The sequence below is a fragment of the Phoca vitulina genome, unplaced genomic scaffold (genome assembly GCF_004348235.1).
Source record: "Phoca vitulina isolate PV1807 unplaced genomic scaffold, GSC_HSeal_1.0 scaffold16, whole genome shotgun sequence".
NCBI classification, from domain to species: domain Eukaryota; kingdom Metazoa; phylum Chordata; class Mammalia; order Carnivora; family Phocidae; genus Phoca; species Phoca vitulina.
This window is the reverse complement of record NW_022589719.1, coordinates 9,991,259-10,017,348: the sequence shown is the minus strand read 5'-3', so window position 1 is coordinate 10,017,348 and position 26,090 is coordinate 9,991,259. Positions and strand designations below refer to the sequence as shown.

The following is a 26,090-nucleotide window of genomic DNA, read 5'->3' as shown; positions in this document are numbered from 1 at the left end:
TGAACTTCGGAGTCAAATAGACCCCATTTGATTCCCTTCTCTTTCATTTATAAGCTATGTGACCGTAGGCAAGTTATTAAATTATTTGAGCCTCAGTTTCTTCATTTGTTAAATCATAATTATAAAAGTAGCAGCTTAAGGGAAATAAGCCAGGCAAAGACAAATATTGCATGGTAACACTTAACGTGGAATCAAACAAAAAGTCAAAACTCTTGGAAATAGAGCATAGAAAAGTGGTTGCCAGGGCCTGGGGGCGGGGGCGGTGGGCAGGAGGACCAGTTTACCAGGGAAATACGGAGAGGTTGGTAAGAGGGTACAAACTTTCAGCTATATGATGAATAAGGTTTGAGGATCTAATGTAAAACAGGGTGACTATAATTGCTAATACTGTACTGTGTAACTGAAAAGGTAGCAGCTAAGTAGGACAGGTGGGAAGATGAAATGAGAGAACACCCAACAAAGGTAGCATGTTGCTAAGAGTTAGACTCAATATGTGTGAAATGGTACTATATTATTAGGTCTGTCCCAATTATTAATTGTATAGAATCGGTTCTTTTAAATTTGAAGCACAAAAGTCCACAAAGTAGAAGTATAAAAACAGGGTTGTTTTTTTTCCCCCTTAAAGTGTGTTTATTTTTACCAAAGTTTTGGCTAATAGCAAAGGTTTAACAATCCAAATATTTCTCTAAATTATACAAATGTTAGAGCTATATATTTTTCCAAGGAAATAGATGATAGCCCTACAAAGATGTTTTGGAACAAAAAAACCTCAGAGGGGCGCCTGGGTGGCTCAGTCGGTTAAGCGTCTGCCTTCGGCTCAGGTCATGATCTCAGGGTCCTGGGATCAAGTCCCACGTCGGGCTCCCTGCTAGGCGGGGAGCCTGCTTCTCCCTCTCCCTCTGCTGCTCCCCCCTGCTTGTGCTCTCTCTCTGTCAAAAAAAAAAAAAAAAGAAGTCTTAAAAAAAAAAAAACCCTCAGAAATATGCCAACCTGTGAAATTCATGGCAAAAATAATCAATGCTTTTTTTCGTTTAATTTCAAAACTGAAAAAAAATTTTAAAAATACATCAGTATAGAAAATAAAAAAAAATGAAAGCATCCCAATATCCCTATCATAAGTGATTTAGAATATCCAGCTTCTAAAATACTACCAAGTATCAGAAAGTCCCTGTACATTTCGTTTTTTGGCACTATTATCATTGGAAGTGACATACAGAAAATGCTGAACTGTGCCTTGTTCACTCTTTTCTGGTAGAACTACTGCCTCACATTCTCTACTTCAACATACAGAATTAAGTGTCCTGGAAAGGACAGAAGGGAAGAAGAACCAGAGCTGTTAATGCTTAAATTTCACTTTGCTGGAAATGTATTATGAATCACTAATTTGAGGCAATGATATACCTTTAATTGCTTGACAAGTTAATTAACTCAGATTCAGCTATTAAACATCTGATCATTTAACCTAGGAATGTGTTCTAACTATGAGACATAGGGTTATAGAGAAAATGCATCAGGTTTACAAACCTCAAACATTCTAAGTGCTTTAAAAGCAAGCAATGCCAACTAAAACACCAAACACTGATACCTTAATAAGTCTCTCATCTTTTATTATAGAATTTCAGACCCTAGTGGCAAATTACCCCAGTCCATGCTACATTCATCCTTCAAAGGAGGTTGAGTTAAGGTCCACGACAACTACAGAGTGAGCAGCTTCTGCAAGAATTTGGAGGAGGAATAAAGATGTGGCTGTAGGTCACAGCTACTTGTGCTCTTTCTTTAAAATGCATATACAGGGCGCCTGGGTGGCTCAGTCGTTAAGCATCTGCCTTCAGCTCAGGTAATGATCCCAGGGTCCTGGGATCGAGTCCCACATCGGGCTCCCTGCTCGGCAGGAAGCCCGCTTCTTCCTCTCCCACTCCCCCTGCTCCCCTCTCGCTATCTCTCTGTCAAATAAATAAATAAAATCTTTAAAAAAAAAGAAAAAAAATGCATGTACATTCCAAGGGCATGAGTTTCAAACAGGCCATTTTACCCTTGAGCTCTGGTGGTTTTTATCCTTGGATGAATAGAGTTAACTCTTCATCTGGTCACTACCTTGTATTCACTTAATGGCCAATCACGGGAAAAAAAGTGAAAATGACTGGCTCATGTGACTGAATAGTTCAGGATTGACTTCAGACATAGCCGGATCCGGGTATCCAAATCCTGTCTGTCTGTCTGTCTGACTGTGGCTTCTGCTTTTACGTATGTTGCTTTCATTCTAAGGCCGATTCTTAAGTGGTGTCTGGATAAGACACCAATAGATCCAGTCCTAAATCTGTAACATTAGAAACTCTCACTGAAAAATGAGTAGCTCTTTTTCTCTGGGCCCAGCAATGCTGATGTTTATTGGCTTTGATCGGATCAGCTAATCGTGTATTCACCCTTGAGACATTCACTAAGTTTGGGGAGATGCTGCACTCTCAAAGGCCAGGACTCGGTGATGTGCCCACCCCAGGAATCACAAAGTGAGGTCAACACCACCTGAACACAGGCTGAGTATGAGGGTGGTTGCTCAAAGGCAAATTTCGGTGCTAACACCAAAAGGAGGGATTGATACTAAGTATGCAAAACACTACTGAGCTTTAACCAGGGTGGTGAAGACAAAATAAAAATGAACAACAAAAAACCAAAGCAGATTCAAGAATGTTCCAAGGAGGAGCTAAATGGATTTGATAACATGAATAGGAGAAAGGAGTAAAAATGATTGAGTTACATATTCACTGACTCACCGAAGGCCAGAGATACAGAAAAAGAAAAAAAATCTAATGAAGAAATTACACTCTGATTTAGAGCCTGGATCTTTCTGGGAAACAATCTGGAATAGAGACTAAATGGGTTATTGTATTAGCCAGGGTTCTCCAGAGAAATGAAAGAAGGTGTGTGTGTATAGATTGAGAGAGACGGAGAGAGACACACAGACAGACACACACAGATTTTTTAGGGAATTGGCTCACATGATTGTGGGGCTAAGTCCAAAACGTGTAAAGAAGAGTTGATGCTGCAGCTTGAGTCTGAAAAGGTAGTTGAGAGGCAGAATTCGTTCTTTGTTGGGGTTCATCAATATTTTTAAAACCTTCAATTGGTTGGATGATGCCCACTCACATTATGGAAGGTAATCTGCTTAATTAAAAGTCTACTGAAGGGCGGCGCCTGGGTGGCTCAGTTGTTAAGCGTCTGCCTTCGGCTCAGGTCATGATCCCAGAGTCCTGGGATCGAGCCCCGGCATCGGGCTCCCTGCTCCGCGGAAAGCCTGCTTCTCCCTCTCCCACTCCCCCTGCTTGTGTTCCCTCTCGCTGTGTTTCTCTCTGTAAAAGAAATAAACCTTAAAAAAAAAAAAAAAAAGTATACTGATGTATATGTTAATCACATCTAAAAAATACCTTCATAGCAAATCTAGAGTAATGTCTGATGAAAAACTGGATAGCATCGTCTAACCGAGGTGCCACAGAAAATCAACCATCCGTCACCCACTTGAATTCTGAGTGATCTCCACACTGAGCCAGAAGGGAGTTTCCTTCCCAGTGCTCAAGCCAAACCCCAGACCAATTAAACCAGGTATCTGGGGGTGAGGCCCAAATAAAGGTTTTTTTTTGATGTTCTACAGGTTACTCCAGTGTGCTTCCAAGGTTGAGAACCACCGTTGTAGAGCAGTTTTTCAAGGATGGTGTCCAGACTAGCCACTTCAACCTCACCTACAAACCTTACCTACAAAGGTGATAGAAATGCTAATTCTCTGTCCCTCCTCCAGACCTACTAAATCAGAAACTGTGGGTTCAACCCTAGCCCTGCAGGCTGGGGTTTAACAAGCCCCTCAGGTGATTCTGATGCTTGCTCAAATTCGAGAACCACTGGTCTAGAGTTCTTCAATGACACAATGCTAACACGTGCAGGAGTGTTAACACTACACCTCCTCCACTCTCTAGTCTCTTAATCAGAAGAGCAGGTCTGTTAGTAAGTCTCCTTGGGTGAAAGAACTCATTAAGGTTTTCTTAAGTAATCGAGTGTTTGTTGCAAGGATATGTAATGAAAATTATGGAATCTTGACTTTGCATTGAGAGTGGGCATTTTCAAGATACAACAGATGTACGAATCTGACAGCAGCTCTGGGGACTCACTTACAGCTCCGAGAGCTGTTGCCTCCCAAGTGTGTAGGTCTAGAACCCTAGCGTGCCTTAGCGATTCTGTCCTTTCATGTCCCCTTATACAAACCACCGAATTCTTTCTCCTCTATCTAAAGTTTTGAGAGCATCTGATTGGCTCAATCTCTTTCATCACTTGGTGATGATGTTTCCTTAACACGTGCCCAACTTGTAAGCTTTGCTGGCCAAACTGGCTTCTCTTGGGTCAGGTCTCTTACCAAAGTCAACCAGTTGGGACCAGGGGAAAACAAAATGCAGAGTAAGAATCTCCTAGGGCCATTTCCCTACCTAAAGGTCTGAGGGCCCTAACATGGGCTGTGGGTATGTCACACAGTGGGAAACTTGGTCTGTTAAGGATGTTTAGCTGTTCTCTGACCCTTAAATCTATGTGAAGTTCTTTGATACAAAAAGACATCGAGGACAAATTAAGCATTTATTCAACTATAACTTCTGGGGATGAGTTGGAAACTTTTACAGAAAAACTTTGGAAATGTTTTCCTTTCAATATTTGCTATAGGGAAGTCTTGTGGCCAAGTTTAGAAAAGCCATAAGCCATGTTATTTTGGAAAATCATCTTATTTGCATGCACCAGATTGTAGGGCCTATATTTTATGCAGAGTGCTCTTTGCATAGTCTCCTTCACTAAGGCATAAATGACGAAAGCATGTTGGTAATTTTAAAAACCTCATTTACCAAAAAAACAAAACAAACAAACAAAAAACCCCTCAAGTGATAGTTTTCTCCAGATCAACAGATTGGCCCTCCAGGCTCCATTTTAACAACTGATCTGGGGGCGCTTGGGTGGCTCAGTAGGTTATGCATCCGGCTCTTGATTTCGGCTCAGGTCATGATCTCAGGGTCATGAGATAGAGCCCTGCGTGGGGCTCCTTGTTCAGCTCAGAGTCAGCTTGAGAGTCTCTGTCTTCCCCTCTCCCTCTGCGCCCCCCTGCTGGTGGGAGGACTTACACTCGTGCTCTCTCTCTCAAATAAAATCTTAATGAGACCTGATCTGATTTCACTATACTAAGCTGAACTGAAAAATGGGAAACTTCAGTCCAAATCTCAAAATGGTTAACTAACCTCTGGGGAAGGCATGAGTTTGTTATTTACAAACCCTTAATGAGGCACCTGGGTGGCTCAGTCATTAAGCGTCTGTCTTCGGCTCGGGTCATGATCCCAACGTCCTGGGATTGAGCCCCGCATTGGGCTCCCTGCTCCGCGGGAAGCTTGTTTCTCCCTCTCCCACTCCCCCTGCTTGTGTTCCCTCTTTTGCTGTCTCTCTCCGTCAAAATAAATAAATTATTAAAAAAAAAAAAGTCACCCTAATGATGCCAGAATTCACTGAACATTCCTGAATAGTTTTACCTCTCAATGCCAAAATTAAATTTGTACTTCACCCAGAACCTTGTAGAACCCACTTACATGGTACCAGTGCTGCCACTATTACTTTATCTTAGGCCACTAAATAACCAATTTAAAAAAAAATAAGTAAATTCTACCTTGAAGTCTAAATCATAAACTTGGGCTACCAGAATACAACAAAATAAAAAAAACCAAAACTTAATGTGTATTTTTCAAGTTGTTTAATGTAACTGATTGGTTGTTGATAACAAAGGGATACTTACAGAGCTAGTATTTACATTTTGAATCATTTCAGGTCTCCTTTTACAGGCCATATTCTTTTATCTTGGTTTTACAGAAATTCTCTCAAAAGGACAAATATCCTGCAACTCTGACCCATGTCTAGTTTTTATATTATTTCATTAAAGAAAAATGTGCCCTCACCTCAAAATGTCCCCCTGAAAAGAACTGAGTAAAAGAAGGATCATCCAGCATGTTTACAATGAAAATCATGAGCCAAACTTTTGTGTTTTCATGCATTATGTGATGGAGTTGGGAGTATTGGAAGGTTTTGGCCATTTTAGCAGCATTTGTAAGCATTTTACTTTTAATAGGTCCATTTATCTTAAAACCATAGCTGAAGATTATGGCAACTCTTTAATAAAACAGTTGTTTGCTTGCAGTGATAGGAAATGAGAAAATTGAAGTTTTAAAATCATTAAGTGTCTCAAAGAAATTTTTCACTCATGGCTTTAAGGGGAAAAAAAATTAATACATTTAGTTTAAGTGCCATTGATAGGGCTGTAATTAAATACTTTCAAACTGCACTTAAAGATGCAGTATTACTAACTCAACTGAGTTAATGTTTTATCTGGTAAATCTCCTTTATCTTCTGGAAGTTAGATTATCTTGGTAAAATTAGTCAATCCTCACAACTATGCCATTACAAATAATCTATAGGTCGGGAGTATATATTCTACAGGAGTTTATTATGCCTTTCAAACTAAGTGTTCAATGGAGTGTTTGATGATTTTTAAGTAGATAAATGCATTATTTTTCCAAGTTTCTACACTTTATAAAAATAAGTGAAATCCAGAAGTACCCCTGCATATTTTCATATCCTCACTCATATTCCAAAAAAAACAAACCTGGTTGAGTCCTGCTGGGTGAGGCCTAAGAATGTTACAAAGAGAAACCATTCTACTTTACCAGGGTTCTTTAAAATACCCCACTTCAATGTAAATACCGGTGTTCACAGTTTAATTTAGAAGTGAAGAGATTAAGCATTAAGGAGTAGCAGCAGAGAGTTTATTTACATCAAAATACCAGCAGATGTCAGCAAAAACTAAGGCCGTGCCACATGACTTTGTACAAGGACCTTAAGCTATTTCTTTCAGGGTATCCGCAATGTAAACAGAAAATCTCGAATTACCTAAGTGCAGTCCTTTTAAGACCCCTCCGTTTTATACATTGTTACTTGACCCGGGAGGGGTGGGGTCTCAGTGGGATCTGCCTTTTCAGCGCAGCAACACCTCTTTCAAAGAACTAAACTGCCCAGATTTTGTCCAACGAAACTCACCTACAACGCTTTATATAACTACACTTCAGACAGCCATCCCCATTAAAAAACAAACATTTTTGTTTGTTTACAGAATACTCATATTACCTAGGCTCTGCAATATGTGTTTAGGGGTTCTGAACATGGAATATTTGAGAGCTCATGAAAGCATTTTTCTGGAGAATTTTCTGTCAGGTGGTAGAACAGCTTGTTATACAGAAGTAGATATAACATTTTAAAAATAGAAGAATCAAGTATAATATTTCATCTTATACTTGTAAAAGAAATAGGAAAAAGATTACATGGGATGCCATTTACTTCAAATATACACATGCATTTTTATTTTAATGTTTGTGGCCAATACTGTGTAAGACCAATGTTTATGGCCTTACATTAACTTCTCCAGCAGGAGCCATATACAGCAGAAGTGTTCATATTGCTTTTATTTCTGCTTGTTAGACTAATAGTATCCTAAAATAATTTAGCCACCTGGAACCATACTTATGCAAAATATAAAAAGAATCTAGATGATTTAATTGTATTCTGTATTTCTGTGATTCTATATTAAAAAATAGTAAGCGAACTCATGACGTAATTTTCCCAAAACACAGCTTTTATTACAGCATACTCTAAATTAGACATACCTCTCTCTGTAAACATTGTGCATGCTCATGAAAAGTGAGTGCTTCCTATTTAGGAAACAGGTATAATGAACAAATATAAGCAAAACTGTTCAAGAAATTTACCCTGGAAACTTAAATTAACTATTACCATCTTTGAAAAAAAACACAGAAATGTTCCACTAAGGAATGCTGAAATATAAACAATTTGAATTTTAAAGTCATTTATTCTTTTGAAAATATATTCCTGTTTTAAACAACAAAAAAAAACTAAGACTTAAATTTGTCCCTACGAATAGCTTAAGCAATATACTAAATCATACTTACTTAGAACCAACAAAAACAATGGCAGTAATGCAACTAATGTCTAATGAACCCAGAAGTTCAGATAAAATTGGGAGTCTGTGTATCCTCTGTAACACATTATTTCCTTAATTCAGAAAAAAAAAAATCTAGCATCTGATTTTAAGTGTATAAAGCCAAAATATTCTTTTTGCCAGTGCTCTGTTGAAATGTGAATTAAATAACTGATACTGGGGTGCCTGGGTGGCTCAGTCATTAAGCGTCTGCCTTCAGCTCAGGTCATGATCCCGGGGTCCTGGGATCGAGCCCCGTATCGGGCTCCCTGCTCGGCTGGAAGCCTGCTTCTCCCTCTGCCACTCCCCCTGCTTCTGTTCCTGCTCTCTCTCTCTGTCAAATAAATAAATCTTCAAAAAAAAAAAAAAGTATGATACTAACCATACTTCTGATAACTAGGTCAGTGACAAATGTAATTTAATGACAATTCCATGGTTCAAAATGGCATTCCATCAAAGTAAAACCTGTTAAACGGGTACCAGAAGTATACAGGAGTAAAAATAAACCTCTATTGGTTAATTTAATCAAACTGGTTGTATAAATTTCGTTTCAATAGCTAAAAAGTATTTCAAACTGCTAAAAGCTCATCTGATTAAACCAAAGTACTCTAATTTAGGGAAAACCAAGCAAAAACCTAGTTTAGTGGCAATGTCCTAGATGAACAATTTTAGACAAATAGGTAGCTGCTTAAAAAAAGAGCAGTTATCACCCACTCTCATCCTCCAAACAGCACCCATACAAATTCCATAAAAACCTGTACAAGATTCAATTTCCAAACAATTTATACTCTCTCTCAACCAGTGTTTCTCTAATGTTTTTTTCTCATTATTACTCCCTTAAAGCCTTTTTTAGGCTTCTTAATCCTAATCACCACCCATAAAACTTTAATACCACAGACACAATGTATCCCTGTTTATGTATTATATGTATATCCATGCTTTATACAAAGAATGAGATTTTTGCCATCAAAACCAAATTTTCACCAAGAATGTATGGTCTAAACAATGAAAGGTTTACAATACTAAAACTTTAAGGGTAAATCGCCAGATGAATTTTAGCATTTAGATACGCAGATTATTTCCAAAATACTTTTAACACTCAACCACCTAGTTTTATCAAAATTAATTTTTCCTGAAGTAGGTGGGCACTGTACTCAGCTACAGTCCTTGGCTGGCACAGTAATGTAGGACCATAAAAAATGGCCATTCAAAGCAATCTTAATAATCAATGGGGGAAAATGTTCTGTGACCTTTAAAAATCTGTCAAAATATTAAAAACTTGGTGTTATAAACAAAAGAAAACGAAAACATTGTAAAAAAGAATGTTAGTACACTGTAATTTAAAACATTAGAAACACGGCGAAAGTGTTATTCCACTGTAAAAGCTAACCATAAGGGGTTTGAACAGTGCTTGACTTTTTGTTAACTTAGGATACTAAGTAAGCATCTACTCTATGCCATAGCAAACTGTCATACTCAAGTTTGGATTCAGCTTCCACCATTTTATCATTCATACTTTCAATGTTGTAAAATAACTCTAATTGCCTTTAGTGTGAAGTTTTTACCATCACTTTCTCTGGGACCTACTCAACCTTCTCGTCACAACCAGTTTCCCTTACGCTTGCCTCCACAAGGCTCCCCTAGCTGTGTACTGAGGCTCGCGGCAGCACCAACATTCCCATCGGGGATTTCCTCCACAACTCCACTTACATTCAGTTCAAATCTCACATCTAGCATTACCGTTTTTCCTTTCTTCATTCACTTTTATCTTTGTTGGCCAGTTCTTTTGATGGTCTACTTTTGTAAAATGTCACATGGGTGACAAGGAGACAATACAACCACATGCTTTGCTGTCTGGGACTGAACTGAATGACAGATGTGCAGTAACCAATCACTAGCAGAATCTGAGAGAAGTACTGTGATTGGTCCGTGACGATGAAGCACGTCTGCTACATAATGATTTGTGGACCAAAGGGCTAGCAGGGAAGTTTGTACTTTACCTAACTGCTCACAGTATAGACCATGGTAACTGAAATTTGCGCTGTGCTAATGGAGGACTGCCTTTGCCTACTTGTTGACATTGACCCGGACAGGCTCAAAGCTGACTGCTGAGGAACAGCTCATCTAAATTTACATCAGATAATGAATCTTAAAGCACCCTAAATGGCAACATTAGTGCAGAGTGAGTGCATGCTGAGGTGGTTTTCAAATTCTTGTCATTTGGCAATCAACTTTAAAATGTATCTTAGGGTGACAGAGTTTTAGAAATAGAGAAGGGATATTTAAAGAGCCCATAATCTGATACCATAAATTATCCAGCGTGTTTGTTATGAATGATTTCTCCTCCTTCGATTTCGATTTGCTCATACAGCCACTTGCGGTCACAGCGGCATTCAGCTCCGCATTTGGTGGAACCACAGGCAGGACAAGCATAGAAACATCCTAAACAGTCTTCATCAAGGCAGTCACAAAGGTCCATTCCACTGAAAATCAGGAGACCCTGGCTATCATAGACCTTACTCTTTGCTGGTATCACTTGTCTGTAAAATAAAACACAAGACGAATTACACCTCACAAACACGTTATTTTTGAATAGGTTATTGAAAATAAGGCAATGAAAACAAATTTAAGGAGGTGTAATATTTTGAATTAGGGATGACATCCTGCAAAACTGGTACATAACTTACCAGACTCAAGCCTAATTAGCAGTAAATGAGCTCTGTGAGAAGAAGAGACTCATTCTAAAGTGTGGAGACAAATCCAAAAAGCCTGAATATGCCTCTAGAAGTCCATTTAAAAAAGTCAACTCAGTCCATTCCTTTACTATTTCCAAAAAATATATTTCTGTTTAAAATATTTTCCCCTTACCTTAACAGCAACGACAGAGAACAGCAGCTTAATAGTGGTACATTTTGTTGGTTACCGATCTCTTTCTACTACCCTATTGGTTTTTATACTGCAATTAATCTGTTTCTTGTTCTTTAATGGACTCTAGCAAATCTGGCTTAAAAACAATTAAATGACCCAATGGAAACCTTAACAGATGGAATAAATGGCATATGTAGAAAATAATTCTGAATGATTATACTAACATTTCTTTGTCAACCTGTGCTTAAGAAATGTTCAATTTAAAAAGTCATATTCTAAACAATTTAGTTTTCTCATTCATTCTGTTGACTGTACCATAACTGTTTCTACTTCAGACATGTAAAAAGATAAAAAGCAACCTTGAATTCTTGTAAGATTGACTTTTTGGATGCCACCCATAGAGGAATGACATACCAATTATATAATACCAATGTTTTTAAAGAATTGTTTTAAGTATAATGCTTAAATTTTAATTCTCATGCCAAAAATGTTAACCTGTTCACTTCATTGACACTTTCTTAGAAATAAATTTTTAGGGGCACCTGGGAGGCTCAGTCGGTTAAGCCACTGCCTTTGGCTCAGGTCACGATCCCAGGGCCTTGGGATCAAGCCCCGCATCGGGCTCCCTGCTCGACGGGGAGCCTGCTTCTCCCTCTCCCTCTGCCTGCCTCTCTGCCTACTTGTTCTCTCTCTCTCTCTGTCAAATAAATAAATAAAATCTTTAAAAAAAAAAAAAAAAAAGAAATTTTTAGAGTTGAAAGGAATGCCTTCATTTTATATGCAGTCTTTGGAGATTCTTACTAATTCCAGATCATCCAATTTAATATACCCAGAAAATTCAAAACTTAAGATTGTGAAAACAATACAGATGTGAAGCAGCAAGTTAATACAAGTCTTAAGTGAACACACAGCCTACCTGTCAGAACCAGCGGTTGTATTTTTTGTGAGCCTTCTTTTTTCTCTTTTACCAGTTTCTGGAGCAAATTCAGTTTGCTTTCCTGGGTTTGTAAATTGCAACGACCTCAAAGCTTTAGCAGTTCTTCCCTGAATAAAGGTAACAAATTATCAACTCAAATCTTGACAACAGACCATGAACAGATTAATATTTAACTTAATGTTAATCCAGATTATTCCTTAACCTGAAGGATGGTCTGGAATTCACAAAAAAGAAGAAAAAGGTTTTAGAGCCCAAGTGCAACAACATTTACACAGCCCTAGACAATATCCAAAGTTTATGGGTTAATTTAGTTGTAATATTTTCATTACCTAATTTTAGTCTCTGGCATATCAGGAGGGGCAACAAGCATGGTAAAAATGCAACAGCTGCTGCTAAGATGGCAGAAAAGGCAGAAAAACTGTTGTATAACAGTTGTATAACAACGGCATAACGCTGAGATTCCTGGGGCGCCTGGTGGTGGAGTCTGTGACTCATGATCTTGGGGTTATGAGTTCGAGCCCTATGTTGGGTGTGGAGATTACTTAAAAAAATATTAAATCTTTAAAAAAAAAACAAAAACAAAACTGATGTTTCTAATATGATCTTAAGTCCTGAGGAAAGGTTCTATTATATATATTTTTAAAAGCAGGGAGGTAATATGGTTTTAAGTTCTGAAATAGTATTATCATCTTTTTAAAAAGCTTTGGTAAAACAAAATTTCGATGATTAAGGATTTAAGTTCATTATCTGGGGAAAAAGCAGTTTATGTGATCTATTCCACGAGAGCAACAAATAAATGAAATGGAGAAAACATCTAAGTGACAGCAGCAAGTACCTAGTATGAACTGCAAGAGAACAGTGGATCCTGGAGATATGCCTCTAAGGGGAGAACAAAAGGGAAGCACTAAATATAATTTAAAATTTTAATTATCTTTTAATTTGGTTTATTAATATAATGAAAAGGAAGAAATTGAGAAAAATATCCCAGCAGCAAGAATGATAAATTGGTTATAAATAGAAATTTTGAGAAGTGCTCCTTTGATATACTTGTCTTTGTTCTACACCAAAGACAGCTTTATGAAATCTCAATTTTTTTCTGATATAGTTAAATAATCTGAATGTAGGCATGTGAATAAGGGAGTTATAAATATTTAGTATTTACAATGTAAATATGTATGCTTTTTGACCACAGGGAGTTCTTAAATTAGCTGGATCATACCAAATAAGAACTCAGAGCTAGAAGCAAAGGAAACTCACAAGCATCTAAAAAACCCAAACAAGAATGTTATTAGTGACAAAGGAGAAAGAAAGGCTGAAGAAACAATTATTGCAAGTCATTTCTCTGGTGTTCATTTTAAAGCAGTCATTTTTAAGTCCTTCATAAGAAAGGGGAATTCATTTTGCTATAAAGATCCTCACTGGTGGGCAGGTCTCACGGAGTTACTTTGGTATTAGAAAAGAAACTAAGATAACAATTAAGTCCTGGCTTTACCAGAATGTTCTGAAAGCCACTCCCAACATCATAGCCCTAGGAGTTGCAGCTTGAGTCTTGGACATAGTATGTTATTCCTTTCTCAAGCATACTTTATCATCCAGTCTGGGTATACAAAAATATTTAGAAACACCATTTATTTTCACCTCCCCAACTTTAATTCACAATTAGTATAATAAATGATAACGTAAATATTTCTTTATAGTTCAACAAAACCTCACATTGTAGAAGTACACAGAAGAAAAAAATGACTGCTATACATACATCTGAATCAGGTTTTCTTCTCTGCCGGTCTTCAGAATCAACATCCACACTTCCATTGATTATCTGTGTACATTTTGGGCAAAGTTTCCAACCAGGTACAAGCTGTCTTCCAAATTTTGCACTCAGAAAAGTGGCATCATCTAAGTCAATTACATGCAAATTTTTTTTGGCTAGTTTTTTGTGTATGTTAAATGGGTCACAACATGACTTCTGCAAATCCTCAAATCTGTCAATGTAAATTTTTGCATGATGGAAGCAAATGGTATTGTTCCCAGAAAGTGTCATTCCAGTTCTAAGTTGAAGTAAAAGCATATCATTTGATGACAATTCTTGCAAAGTCTTGAAACCAGTGTGACGAGTGTAGTAGGTTTTATGGCACTCATTTGTGGTACGAAGCTGGACTCCAACTGAACATGGATCCATCACTCTAGATTCCAGCAAATTTCCCTTGTTTGATTTTGCCTAGGGATCTCTCTCTCTGGTAGGTCACCTGCTGATCGCCCTAGAGAAGACACTGAAGTCAGATTTGTGCCGCAAACTTTTTATCTGGGAAACTGAAAAAGCATTTTATAACTTCAATATCTATTTAAAAGAAAGAAACTCTTAGCATGCGAGGAGTAGAAAGACATTTACCAAAAGCTTACAATAAACATTATTTAATCATAAAACATTAGAAGCATTCCCTGTAAAGTTAGAACTACAAACGAATACTTGCCATTTAACACTATAGTAAAGCTTCCACTTAATACTGTATTAAAAGGTACAGGGATTGAGAAGTATTACTCAAAGATGATATAAATATCTACACAGAAAATACAAAAGGTTCAGCAGACAGACTTTTAAAACTAGTAAGATAATTCAACAATGATGCTAGAAACCTAAAACATTAAGAGACCTTACAAAATAAATCCTACAAAAGACATGCAAGACTTTTATGGAGAAAATCATCAAACAGAAATACAAAAAAGGTATCCTAAATAAATGTAGAAATTAATCATGGGAAATCTTACCGAGGTATATAAATTCTCTGGGAATTTATCTATAAATTCAGTACTATTCCAATCAAATCCCAGCAGGTATTCCACCCACTCCCCCTTGGAATTTAGCATTTAGTTTACATGGAAGAGTAAAAATCCATGAAAGTCAAGATAGTCTTGAAGGAAAACAAAGTAAGATATTTGCTATAAAGCTGTTGTAATTAAAACAGTGTGGTATTTAGTACAGTAGTATAGACAAATATAGTATAGTATAGATCCAAGAAAAGATGAGGGCTTGGTGCAGTATAGGACATGTGATTTTATAAAATCAATGGGTAGTGCACATTAATGGGGAAAAGATTTAATAAAAGATTAGGGGATAACTAGCTAACTACATCGAAAAAGACAGACTAAGATCTCTTTCTCACAAACACAAATCAACTCCAGATGGATTAAAGAATTAAACAAGAAAAGAAAAACTGTACTAATGTTTATAAGAAAACCTAGAAGGCTCTGCAACATTGGGAAAGAGAAGAATTTCTCAAACAAGAAAGCACATATCAAAGGAAAAGATGGACACATTGTATGTCAAAATTAAACATATCCTTATAACTCTAAAGGAGGAAAAACAGCCACACTTGAAAGGTATGGTTAGGATTATTATCCCAAATATACATAAAGAATTCTGACATCTACAAATCAATTAGAAAATGACAAAGAACCCATTAGAAAACTAAGCAAATAGGGGCACCTGGGTGGCTCAATTGATTAATGGCTGCCTTCCGCTCAGGTCTCATGATCCCAGGGTCCTGGGATCCAGTCTTGCATTGGGCTCCCTCTCAGTGGGGAGTCTGCTTCTCCCTCTCCCTCTGCCCCTCCCCCTGCTCATGCTCTCTCTCAAATAGATAAATAAAATCTAAAAAAAAACAAAAACAAAAAAACAACTAATTAAATATAGATAGGCAATTCACAGAGGAAGAGAACAAAATAGCCAATAAACGCATGCAAAGATGTTCAACCTTTATAGTTATCAAAAAAAAAGAGGCAAACTAAATACCATTTCTCAAACATTTGCTTAGCAAAATTTTAAAAATCTGATAACCTACGGTTGGTTAAAATGTGGCCAACTCTTACATGCTCCTTATACATTGGTAGGAATGTAAACTGCAACTGCTTTAGGGTGTTTTTGGCAATTTCTCACAAAGTTAAACAAGTCCACATCCCAGGACCTTGCACTTTCAGCTCTAGGTATTTGCCAAAAAAAAATATATGTCCGAAAAGAGCACAAGGATTTTTGTGCATTATATATATAAAGGACTTCGAGCATTTACTGTCTTTGACAGTGAAAAGTTGGAAATTATCTAATTTTAAGGATGAGAAACCAAGGGTTACTCAGCAGGCACTCCTATAGGACAGTTAACCACACAAATTATATGAATCACCACAGACAAATCTTAATCTTAAGAGAAAAAGTTGTAAAAGGATACATTTATGTAAAATTTTAAACACACAAAATAGGGGCACCTGGGTGGCTCAGTCGGTTAAGCGTCTGCCTTTGGCTCAGGTCATGATCCCAGGACCCCCCACATCGGGCTCCCTGCTCCGCGGGAAGCCTGCTTCTCCCTCTCCCACTCCCCCTACTTGTGTTCCCTCTCTCTGTCAAATAAACAAAATCTTAAAAAAATAAATAAACGCACAAAATAGTGTACATGGTTTAGAGATGAAAATATGAATCATGCTAAAATATACATGAGTAAGAAATACCAAATTTGTGGCATACATACTTCTAAGGGGGAAGGAAACTTTTTAAAAAGAGATTTATGGGAGATTAAATTGAAGGCATGAACACAAGTGTTTTATTACTGTACTTTCCATTTGAAAATTTTCATAAATATTTTTCAAAGCAAATACAAAAACTTGGTTGAATTCTTAAGGAAAGAGTCAACAAATAAAAGTCACTAGGAAAAAAAAGTGTTGAAAATATATGTGAACCACTGAAATCTGGGTGGTGGCAGAATGTTGAAATATCTAGGATTGTGCAACTTTGCAAGTGTTTTTATAAACTTTCCTCCATATTAAAAAAAAAAAACTGGTTAGAAAGCTTAGATACTTCCCAATGTTTTCTTCAGAGAAAAACCAGAATCATATAAAATCATATAAAAATATACAAGATGACTGGTCTCATGTAACAAAAAATTGTGAATACATATGTTTTCAGTTAAAATACTAAATTTAAAAAGTTTAATAGAATACAATCTAAAGTTTAAAATGTCACTGAACATTTTAACTTAAAATGTTTAAAAGCTAATTATGATGGAGCATATTTATATATTTTTATTCTATTTCAACCAACTGTTAAAATTTAACTTCCCAGTAATGGTGCCAAGTGCATCAGCTAAAATGGCTTGTATTATACAAATTAGATTTTTTTTTTTTTTTAACAGAAATGTGAGTTAAAATAAATGAAGAAATGGAAAAAGGAAGCCAGAGATAGAGTCATAAAACAACAAATTATGCTATACTGTACTTTAACAGATATGGGACACAAATCTGGCTCTGACTTTTCTCAACAGTCAAGGAAAGAAACTTGATCAACAACCTCCTCAGCACATTATAGAAATTGCTAATGCTTATTCTCTCATTGATGCTTGATTCTTTATATTTGTAGGTAACTATTACAAAATTTGTAGCCACTAATCAGTGATTTTCTGAACATAAAATTATTTCTAAGCATTCAAAGACTTGGACTACCCTGACCATATTTAATAGAAGTATTTTGGAACTTAGAAAATTCGTTTTAGAAATTGTCTGTCCATAGAATTAATATTTTTACCCATTAGGGAATTCTTTTCCTTGGCTACTGGGGCATCTGTTCCTTACTTACCTTTTATCTTTCTTTTTTTTTCATTCTCAACTTATTTAAGGCAAGCATTACCTTGATACAAAACCAAGGACATTCCAAAACAGGGAAAAAAAATTCCTCGTGAACATAGGCAAAAATTCATAAAAATAATTTAGTACACAGAATCCAGCAATACATATAAAAAAATCACAACCATTGAAGTGTCATTAAAGAAATATGAAATACTTAGGAATAATTTTAACAAAACATGGAAGATCTGCACACTAAAATCTACAAAATTTGTTGATATTTTAAAAGACCAAAATAAATGGGGAGATACCCGATGTTCATATATCGGAAGACACAAAATTGGTTAAATGTTCTCCTTAATTTATAGATTCAATGCAATCGTAATCATAAATTAATAAGCTTTACCTAAAAATTACATAGAAATGCAAAGGGACTTCCTATATCCAAAACAATCACAGAAAAGAACAAAGCTAGAAGGCCTTCCATTCCAATCAGAATGGACTTACTCTAATTAGGATGGTATGGAATTAAATATAAACCCAAGAGCTATACCCCCATTTATACGCACAAGTCATTTCTAGTAAAGGTACAAAGCCAATCCTATGGGAAAAGGAAGTTTTTTTGACAAGTGGTTTTGAAGTAGGTGGATATCCATATGAGAAAAATGAATGCTGGCCAGTACCATACACTATAGATGAAAATCAAGATAGTTCATAGTCTTCAACACTAAAGCTAAACTAAAGACTTTTGGAGAAAACACTGGAGACCATATTTATGATGTTGTGTAGGCAAAGATTTCTCAGGACACAGCAATTACCATACAGAAAAAATGATGATAATTAGGTTTCATAAAGACTATTTTTATTCATCATAAGTCAAAATTTCAAATATTAATAGCAAAGCCACATACTGAGAGAAAATATGCAAACAGTATTTATCAGCCAAATCCTTTCATCCAGATTATTAAAAAAAACTACAACTCACCAATAGAAAGACAAACCATTAACACTAGCAAAAGACTTAAGCAGACATTTCAAAAAGCAAGATACAGACAATAAACAATAGACAATACATGATAAACAATTGACAGCCGTTAAAAAGAATGAAATCTTGCCATTTGCAACGACATGGATGGAGCTAGAGTGTATTATGCTAAGTGAAATAAGTCAGAGAAAGACAAATATCATATGATCTCACTCATATGTGGAATTTAAGAAAACAGATGAACATATGGGAAGGGGGAAAAGAAGAAAAAGGGAGAGGGAAACAAGCCAGAAGAGATTCTTAATGGTAGAGAACAAGCTGAGGGTTGATGGAAGGAGGTGGGTGGGGGATGGGCTAGATGGGTGATGGGTATTAAGGAGGGCACTTGTTGTGACGAACACTGGGTGTTGTAAGTGATGAAGCACTGAATTCTACTCCAGAAACTGATACTGCACTCTAAGTTCACTAAAATTTAAATAACAAAATGAAAATAAAAAAACATAAAAAACAAGTATTACAGGGGCACCTGGGTGGCTCAGTCATTAAGGGTTTGCCTTCAGCTCAGGTCACGATCCCAGGGTTCTGGGACTGAGCCCTGCATAGGGCTCCCTGCTCAGCAGGGAACCTGCTTCTCCCTCTCCCACTCCCCCGGCTTGTGTTCCCTCTCTCGCTGTGTCTCTGTCAAATAAATAAATAAATAATCTTTAAAAAAAAAAAATACTCCAGTGAATGTATAGTGGAATATCACTGGAATACTTAGTTCAATCTCTAAAGACCAAGTAAGCAATTGTTCACGTGTTTACTTTCCCTGTATCTTGTCTAAATTACTACATAGTTCATGAGAGTTTATTAGCAACACTCTAAGTTGTGCCAGTGTACTTAGGTGATCTCCCTTAGGAGCTTGGAAATATGATTAAACTCCTATTAAATCACTTTTTTCTGATAGTATTTGCTTGGACATCTTCCATAATACCATAAATTCTTTTATTAACCTTAAACCACTATGAACCTGAACTCCTAGTTGGAGAGTATAGTGTTAAATGTGTTTTTAATTTAACTTAGCCATGATCCTATTAGTCCTTGAAAACATCTTCTGGCAAACAGGTGCTTCCAACTATTTTGAGCTCCTGGCACACTTTTGAGTACTGTAATTTTTGGACGAACACTTGAAGGAATTAAACTGCTGCACAATACCATTTGTAAGCAGCCATCCCTCAGGTGTCACTGTTAGGGTAGATTTACTATTAGAGTTGCCAGATAAAATACAGTAGGCTTAGTTAAATATGAATCTTAGATAATGCATATATTTTAACTGTCCCAAATACTGCTAAAAAGTAATCTGTTATTTGTCTGAAATTCAAATTTAACTGGGCATCCTGTATTTTTATTTGCTAAATTTGGCAATCTCATTTACTATGCATTTTTTGCATCTTCCAGTAAGTAGAGATCTTTCTTTGGTACCAGCTTCACATTATGCCCCACTTCTTACTTGTCGCTAAAAGAAAGCTGAACTCCCCATTAATAAATTATAGGACCTGCTCTGTTTAAAATTAAAATGTCCTAACAGAAGATAAACTGCCTGCCAGTTACAGTAGAAAAATAAATTTTACACATTGATTAAAACTCAATGGCACAACGGTACCAAATCATTTAAAACTGTCATAGTAAAAATGTATACACCTGTTAATGAAGTTTTATTGCTTAAAGTCTTACATGAGTTTGTTTCCTGATCTACTATTACGCAGTTTGTTCATGCACGGCTAATGCAGGGCTAACAAAAAGTCAGGCTAGCTCAAGGAGCACAAAATTTCAGCCAGTGATCTTAAGTGGTTACTGCCTGCCTTCTATAAATTACAGCCTCTGGTTGCTCCTCCCCTGTTGTATTACTCAATGTCCTTATTTCTGTCTTCCTTCCCTAAAGTTCTACTGTAGAGCTCTTTGGATCTGTTTCCCAGCAACTGTTTCTTTTGCTAGCTTTGGTCTGTGTTCTGGCAATGTGGCCCACGATTAATATTTTTTTTCTTCAAGTGACAGTCCAGTAGCTTCATGTTGCTCCCTTCACCTACATGATGCAATGTTCTCCATGCAATGATGTAATGATTAATCTAGCACCCTCCTTAATTAACACAGTCAGAAATGCCCTACTATTCCCTGTCCACGAACCAGTACTGGCGTCAGCTGGGAACTTATTAGAAAAGAGGAATCTCAGTAAGGACCCTAGACCTATTGAATCAGGATCCACATTTTTAAAAAAGATCTCCAGGTGATATGTAAGCATATTAGTTTGAGATCCACTGCTTTAGGTAATTCAATTAAGAGAACATTAACCAAGCATCTTATATATTTATAAAGCATATTAAAAAAAAAAGGAAAATACACTCAAACATGAACTTGCCTTCCAGGAAGTCTGACATTTAGGGAAGATTATGAGGGGAGGGGAGTCATAAATTTGATAAAACAGATGTATACAGCACTATGCATTGTTGAAAGCACAGCTGTCAAGGTTTTCACTTCTGATTATGAGAGTTCTGTGTCTTCCACTGCTAGTTTACAGCTGACAACTGTAGATAATGGTTAGCAATGCAAATACAATTCTTGTCTATATTCTTGTAACTTCTGTCTAGTGGAGGTTCAGTGGACTCCCTGGCCTACTGTAGAAGACCATTTTGCCTCCATGTGCTCATTTATTTTAATATTCCTGATCAATAAATATGTTTTGTTCTTTTGTCATTTGAACTGGTTATAACATCTTACCAGTTCCCTCATTAGTAAGGGAAACAAAAACTGTGTGTTCATAATCTTATATCTGTGTGACAGTCATTTTAATTCCGCCCCCTTTTTTTGTGGAACTTTGTGTATGAGTGTGTGGAATATTCTTTTAGACATAGGAAGAGATTATTTGCTCTAGCCAATCACTTTAACCAGTATATCTAGTATTCATCGTGGAAGAAAAAAAAAAAGTACTGCTTTCAAATGGATAAGAAGAAAACCAGTAACAAATGAAAAACCTTAAATGTGTTCATTTAGACCTGAGTTAGTTCTTTTGCCCCACCTTTGGGAAGATTTTACTATGATACAAATGAGATCCAGGTCTTCAAGTACTTTTAAACTATACCTAGTGAAGGATTTACAAATACTAACAATTTCTGAAGGGTCACTGAGTCTCCTAAGGCCTTCCTGTAGAGGTCTGGATGAATTTTATTTGTAAACTTATTTTCCATTTCAAATAGCAAAAATGCCTTTTGAGAAGTTGAATTTTTCCTGATTCTTTGAGAGTCATGGTTAAAAAAATCCTCCCATTCCTCTCCTAATGGCTTCTACAAGACTCTGAGGATACCCCCTTGTTTACCTATGACTAGGAAAGATAAAGGCTCTCCAAATTCCTATTCTTTGCCTCACTTATAAATTTGTGAATCTTTCTTAAAGATTTACTCATTTATTTCAGAGAGAAAGAAAGGAGAGGGAGATAGGGAGATAGAGCGCTAGCGCACGCAGGTAAACATACACAGGCCAGTGGGGGTAGGAACAGAGGGAGTGGGGAAGCTGACTCCCCGCTGAGCGGGGAGGCCAACGTGGAGCTCCAGCCTCAATCTCACAACCCAGAGATCATGACCTGAGCAGAAACCAAGAGTCTGTAGCTCAACCGACTGAGCCACCAAGGCACCCCTATAAATTTGTGAATCTTAACTGCATGGTCAAAAGTGACCAACTGGAACAAAAATGTCTGTTAGCTATATTTTAAGTTTTTCTCCTTCCCCCAGGTTCCAGAACTTTGGCCCACCCTCAGCCAGAGCCCACAACTCCTCCAGAGAACAGGCTGGCCTCAGGGTAAAACACTCTGGAATATACAATCAAATCAAGGAGTCTGTTCTAGCATCCTTTACTCCTCCCTTGAGATGCTGGTAGATCTTTTGGTCAGAGAATTCTCTCCATTGCAATAGTTCCTTTTCCCTTATTGCCATAACCCTTTCAAATAAAGTCTCTCTTTACTAACCCTGGATTTTTTTATTTGAAAAATCCCTAAAAATTTTTGGCATCTTGGGCTTTCTTTTGCTTTAGGGTTGCCAACATTTTATTCAGTGCCTACATATAGTACATTTTGTGATTCTAAAATTAACGTTTAATATTCTTATAGCACTACTAGAAGAGTCAAAAGACAATGAAATAAGTGTAGATAGATTAGACCCCTTCTTTTCCTTCTATCACCTTAGGCAGTAAACAAAATTATTTGCTCCTTGTATGATTTGAACACTGCAAGCTCAAGAAACAAGTTTTTTTAATTGAGGTATAATTTACATATAACATTAGTTTCAGGTGTACAAGGTAATGATTCGACATTCGTATATATTGTGAAAGATCACCACAATGAGTCTAGTTAACATCCATCACCACATGGTTACAATTTTTTCTTGTGATGAGAACTTTTAAGATTTACTTCCTTAGCAACTTTCAAATATGCAACAGTGTTATTAACTATTGTCACCATGCTGTACATTACATCCGCATTACTTATTTTATAACTGGAAGGTTGTACCTTTTGACCCCTTTCTGCCATTTTGTCCATCCCCCCACCTCTGGCAACCACCAATCTGTTCTCTGTATCTATGAATTTTTTAATTATTTAAAATTTATACATGTAGGGGCACCTGGGTAGCTCAGTGGGTTAAGCGTCTGCCTTGGGCTCAGGTCATGATCTCAGGGTCCTGGGATTGAGCCCAGCGTCAGGCTCCCTGCTCAGAGAGGAGTCTGCTTCTCCCTCTCCCTCTGCCCCTCCCCTCGCTTGTGCACTCTTTCTCTCTCACTCTCTCATGTAAATAAATAAAAATCTTAAAAAAATTTATACATTTAGATTCTATGAAATAAGCTTTTAAGCATTATCACTTGCTATCCATTATCAAACTCTAAGGTAGGCAGGCTAGATGTAGCTGAGCAAGCTTTCCTAATAACACAAGGTCTAGGACATTACCGCAGGGCTCCTACAGGAATTAAAGCAGGACACCACAGCCATCACTGCCACTAACAAAATAGCAGACGAAGGTAGGGATTACGCAAAGAGAATTTTTTTTTCCTTTCTAAAATTTAGAGGGAAATTTCCCGAAATATTTTCCAATATGTTGGTTTCCCTTAATACAGCTTTTCCAGTCTACTAATCAGTGGGAAAAAGTAGCATTAGGAGGAAATTTAGCCAAACAAGAAATTTACTGAATTTTTAGGTTAAGAGTCTTTCCCTTTCATGACAAATGCCTTTTTTCTTTTGGGGGGGAGGGGGGGTCTTAGAAATTTACAAGGCATTTTCCCAGATTATCTCTTATTTAATGAAAAAAAATCATCTGCACTTTATAAATCAGCAGTTTTGGTCATAGGCATACAAGTCATGCCTCTTGCAACTGTCAACTTTTTGTACCCATTATCTTCAAATACTAACTACTCACACTACAAGTGAATGGACAGTAACAGGAGGATTAAAGAGCCAAATGAGATAGTCTTTAATCCTTAAATCAGGCCCAACAGGAAAAGTAAAGAACTTAAAACCAAAACAGTCAATAGTACCATTTAAAATATTTGGTTAAAGTGCCTGTAGTTAGTAAGTGCCAGGTACAGTACTAAGAACAAACATCATCTCATTAACCTTGACAACAGTGAAGTATTATCACCCCATTTACAGATGATGAAACTGAAACTTAGAGCTCTAGTTACCAAGCCTAGCACAGAGCCTGTTACAACATTCAAGTTCTTGCTTAATGGAGAAAAAAACCCCACAAAAACTAATTTTACTTCATATGAAGAATCCCTCTTAATTAGGCCCTAATGATTTACTCTAGGTTTACCTAATGTACTCCCCTCAGATTCTTTAATGCTTTGTCTAGCATACTTTTAGATCATTTGGGGAACAATTTAGCAAACCCTTCAGGCTTCCAAATTTGCAATTTGTCTCCAGTCCTCTAGTCCTTAAAGGCCAAAGAGAACTGAAGTGGGATTTCAACAACTGGAGAGACTGTTTCCAGACCAAGAAGAATGAGCAAAGTTCTCTTTATTCTACCTGATTCTGGATGTGGCCCAAACTGTCAAACAATACTTAACACTATAGTTGTTAAGTGATTGTGAAACTGAACTCTATATCATTCTGTTGAAAATACTTTCATCTCTTCCTAAAAAACAGAGTCTGGACTCTCTAACATGGCATTACTTGTTCAAATGCCACATACTCCAGGCCAAACTACACACCCTGCAAAGGCCTTTTACACTTTAAGCCTTTATATTGTCCTCCTGCTTGGAAAGCCCATGGCCCTTTCTGTGCCAGGCAATGCTATTTTTCAGTGTCTTCACCTATCTGGTGTGCCTTACCCAGATACTATTATTATAGGTCCTTCTTCCTCTGGGTCTGCAGAACAATTTAACAGTGCATTAAAATTTTTTCTCTATTCTCAGCTGTGGGAAAGCAGGAGCTATACGGTTTTATTTTCTGCATCACCTAAGGCAAAAGAGGAACTTCAGGGACTTCCCTTTTCATAGTACCATCACAGGTTTTTTTTGTTCTTGTTAGTTTTTCAGTAATATATTAAGCTCTGTGTGGACAAGAAACCACCTAGTTCCTGTTTTACAGTTGTGGCTTCTCTAGCTTCAATACTAGCACTTTGTGAACAACGTGTTTTGAATATACGTTCGGAAACTGCCACAATCTCACACCAAGGAGGATGAATCTCTCCAAATCAAGGTGACTAGGTCCACAGGATGCTGCAATTATTCCCACGCCAACAGCATGGTGGTCACAAGCATAACGCCCCTAGCTGACAGCCACATCGTAACGTTTCAAGCTACCAGCTACGTCCAAGGATCATTTACTATGTTCATCCTACTGGGATGGAAAAAATGAATACTGATCGGCCTCCGGCCTCAACCAAACAGCTAGGGCTGGGAGGATGCTCATTAAAAAATAAAAAAAACGAAACTGGAGGGATATAGGCTACGGACTAGGTTCAAGGCCATCATCACCCTCTTGTAAACAGTACAAGCCTAAATCATAGCTGTGAGGGCTGCAGGTCTCCCGAAAAGAGGCGACAACCCAAGGAGAACACAGATGCGACAGAAACTATGCTGGGTCCTGAGACAGGGGACCCGCAGATGAACTGGGGGAGGCCGGGGACTGCGGGGTGGCAGGCTGCTGGAGGCCCCAGCCAGCAACTGGAAGTCCCTCTCACGTGTCTGGGCCTCCTCTCCCACCTCTCCTTAGAGACCTCCGTGAACCGGTCCTGGCTCCCCCTCTCACCCAAAGGCCTGTCTCCACACTCGCGCCCTTCCCAGAGCCTCCCCCCGGTCCCTCCCACCTTAGCTCGCGCTCTCCTCTGCGGAGTTTGGGCTGCACCCGCATCCACGTACGGCGGACTTGACTGCCAGCGTTTCCTCTCCTCCCCGCGCTACCACTGAGAGGACGGCGGATGACAGCTAGAGAGGCTCAGCGTTACCATAAAGAGACGTCCAGGAGAAGCCTAGAGCGATCTAAACCTGGCCGGCCTCCCGGGCCGAAAGGGGGGGGCGGCGTTAATTGGCGGACGATGCAACGTGAGGCAATGGTTGTTTCAGAAGCTAGCTCAATTTTGCTGTCTGTTCTCTGAGGTTAGGGAATTGGGAGCTCCCTGGGA

General features: G+C 37.6%; 1 protein-coding gene across 2 annotated transcripts; it reads right to left on the bottom strand.

The window, feature by feature from the left end:
• Positions 1–871: 871 nt before the first annotated feature.
• On the bottom strand, positions 872–25,884 carry ARL14EP (ADP ribosylation factor like GTPase 14 effector protein). 2 transcript variants are annotated; one of them, XM_032414287.1, is made up of 5 exons: positions 25,776–25,884; positions 13,618–14,119; positions 11,841–11,968; positions 10,362–10,596; positions 872–929 (listed from the first exon to the last, which is right to left on the bottom strand). In XM_032414287.1, the coding sequence occupies exons 2-4, from the start codon at positions 14,038–14,040 to the stop codon at positions 10,368–10,370; spliced, it is 780 nt and encodes a 259-aa protein (XP_032270178.1). In that variant the 5' UTR covers positions 14,041–14,119; positions 25,776–25,884; the 3' UTR covers positions 872–929; positions 10,362–10,367. The 2 variants fall into 2 exon arrangements, with proteins under 2 accessions (XP_032270178.1, XP_032270177.1); XM_032414286.1 differs by lacking the exon at positions 872–929 and having other exon boundaries at positions 8,358–10,596.
• Positions 25,885–26,090: the final 206 nt, after the last annotated feature.